The sequence below is a fragment of the Eriocheir sinensis genome, chromosome 5 (genome assembly GCF_024679095.1).
Source record: "Eriocheir sinensis breed Jianghai 21 chromosome 5, ASM2467909v1, whole genome shotgun sequence".
NCBI lineage: Eukaryota > Metazoa > Arthropoda > Malacostraca > Decapoda > Varunidae > Eriocheir > Eriocheir sinensis.
In genome coordinates, this window is record NC_066513.1 from 2677989 (window position 1) to 2680422 (window position 2434).

Consider the following 2434-nt stretch of genomic DNA (forward strand, 5'->3'; position numbering starts at 1 on the left):
GAAAGGAAAGGAAAGGAAAGGAAAGGAAAGGAAAGGAAAGGAAAGGAAAGGGAAGGGAAGGAAAGGGAAGGGAAGGAAAGGATAGGAAGGAAATGCTAGGGAAGGGAAGGGAAGGGAAGGGAAGGAAGGGAAGGGAAGGGAAGGAAAGGGAAGGTATGGAAAGGGAAGGGAAGGACAGGGAAGGTATGGGAAGGGAAGGAGAAGAAAAAAAAATAATGGAAAAGAAGGGAAGGAAAAATATATGAACGTATAATCAAAGGAATACGTGTGTGTGTGTGTGTGTGTGTGTGTTGGTACTGTACACACATACACACACACACATTCGATATTGTTGTTGAGGCGTGGAGAACTCTTACATGCTATTATTTCCGGATCCAATTACCACTCTCTCTCTCTCTCTGTGTGTGTGTGTGTGTGTGTGTGTGTGTGTGTGTTTGGTTTCCAGCATGACAGGTCAACTACTGATGCTATATTTGTGATGAGGCAATTGCAGGAGAGATATAAGGCGTTTGACAGAGTTCCAAGAGAAGTGATAGCATGGGCTCTGAGAAGGCAGATGGTTCCTGAGAGATTGATCAAACTGGTGATGGCATTGTATGAAAAATCAACGAGTAAAGTGAAGGCTCCAGCTGAAATATCAGAGGAGTTTAGCATCAGAGTTGGTGTCCATCAAGGGCCAGCACTCCGCCCACTGCTGTTTATAGTAGTGATGCAGGAGGCTACGAAAGAAGCTAAAAGAGAGGGCCTGAAGGAGCTGTTGTATGCGGATGACCTGGTGTTAATGGCAGAATCGGAGGAGGAGGCAGTGGAAAAGTTCAGGGCGTGGAAGAGGGCAATGGAGAGAAGAGGGCTGAGGGTGAACCTGGAAAAGACAAAGGTCGTGATATCCGGACAGGAGCCGATGATAAGAATGAAGAGTGGGAGATATCCGTGCGGTTGCTGTGGAAGAGGGGTGAGAGAGAATTCGGTGTGGTGTGCAGGATGTGAAAGGTGGTGTCATCAGAGATGTTCGGGTGTAAGAGATGTGCGTAGAGCTGGTGTAGACTTCCGCTGTCTGACTTGTGTTGGAGGAGGAAGGACAGAGGTGGAGGTGAGGCAAGTGCGGATGGGTGAAGCCCCTGTAGAGGTAGTGGACAGCTTCTGCTACCTTGGGGATGCCGTACGGTGTGAAGGAGGAGCATAAGCTGCAGCGAGAGGGAGGATAGCTTGTGCTTGGAAGAGCTGGAGGGAGCTGGCAAGCTTATTAGTGAACCAGAATATCCCACTTGGCAGCAGAGCACAGGTGTACAGAGCGTGTGTGAGATCTGTGCTCCTGTTTGGGACAGAGACTTGGGCTACGACGAAACAGCTGGAAGCACTACTGATACGATGTGATGTGGAAATGCTTAGATATTTGATGGCAATCAGATGGCAAGATGGAATTTCAAATGAGGAAGTGGTGAGGAGGAGTGGCCTGGAGGGCCTGGAGGAGTTACTGAGTAAGACCAGATCAAGGTGGTTTGGACATGTGAGGAGAAGAACACATCCTGAGACGTGCACTGAACTTTGAGATAGAGGGCAGAAGACCACCAGGAAGGCCAAGGAAGACGTGGAGAAGGGTGGTGGAGGAAGATATGATATATATATATATATATATATATATATATATATATATATATATATATATATATATATATATATATATATATATATATATATATATATATATATATATATATATATATATATATATATATATATATATATATATATATATATATATATATATATATATATATATATATATATATATATATATATATATATATATATATATATATATATCCAGTTATATATATCCATATATACATATATACACCTGTTACGTCCACACCTGCACACCTATCCACACAGCACACACACACACACACACACACACACACATAAACACACACACACACACACACACACACACACACACACACATAAACATTTGTCTCCATATGTAGCTATCCATCATTCACACACACACACACACACACACACACACACACACACACACACACACACACACACACACACACACACACAGGCCCGGCCTTTCCATGTTCCTTGCTTACAGAAGCGAAAGACATGAATGAGAAAACTCGATGTAGAGGGGGAGGCGCTTACTCTTAAAAGCTTTCCTTGATAATGCACAGTTAACTCCCCCCCCCCCTCCCCCCCCCCACACACACACACCAAGGACACACGGGGCCTGTGTGCTCCCCTCTTAGCAACGTGGAGGTAACACATTCACCTTCATTCCCCGCGAGAGCCTTCCCCTGCCCTCCCTCTGTGGTGTTTGCCGATCCACGGGTGGGTAAGGAGGTTTAGGGAGCCCCCACATAGCTCGTAACTAAAGAAGTAATATATAATAAGATCGCAGATCGTCATTATTAAACAGCCCTGGCGT

At 44.8% G+C, this 2434-nt stretch overlaps 1 protein-coding gene across 1 annotated transcript in view; it reads left to right on the top strand.

Annotated features, from left to right (window-relative positions):
* The first annotated feature begins 1105 nt into the window (after nucleotides 1-1105).
* The window catches only part of LOC126982756 (protein turtle homolog B-like), an 83970-nt gene continuing 82641 nt past the window's right edge, over nucleotides 1106-2434 (top strand). The window contains exon 1 of the mRNA XM_050835088.1: nucleotides 1106-1164. Coding sequence (XP_050691045.1) covers nucleotides 1106-1164 — 59 coding nt within the window. The remainder of the gene's footprint in view (nucleotides 1165-2434) is intronic.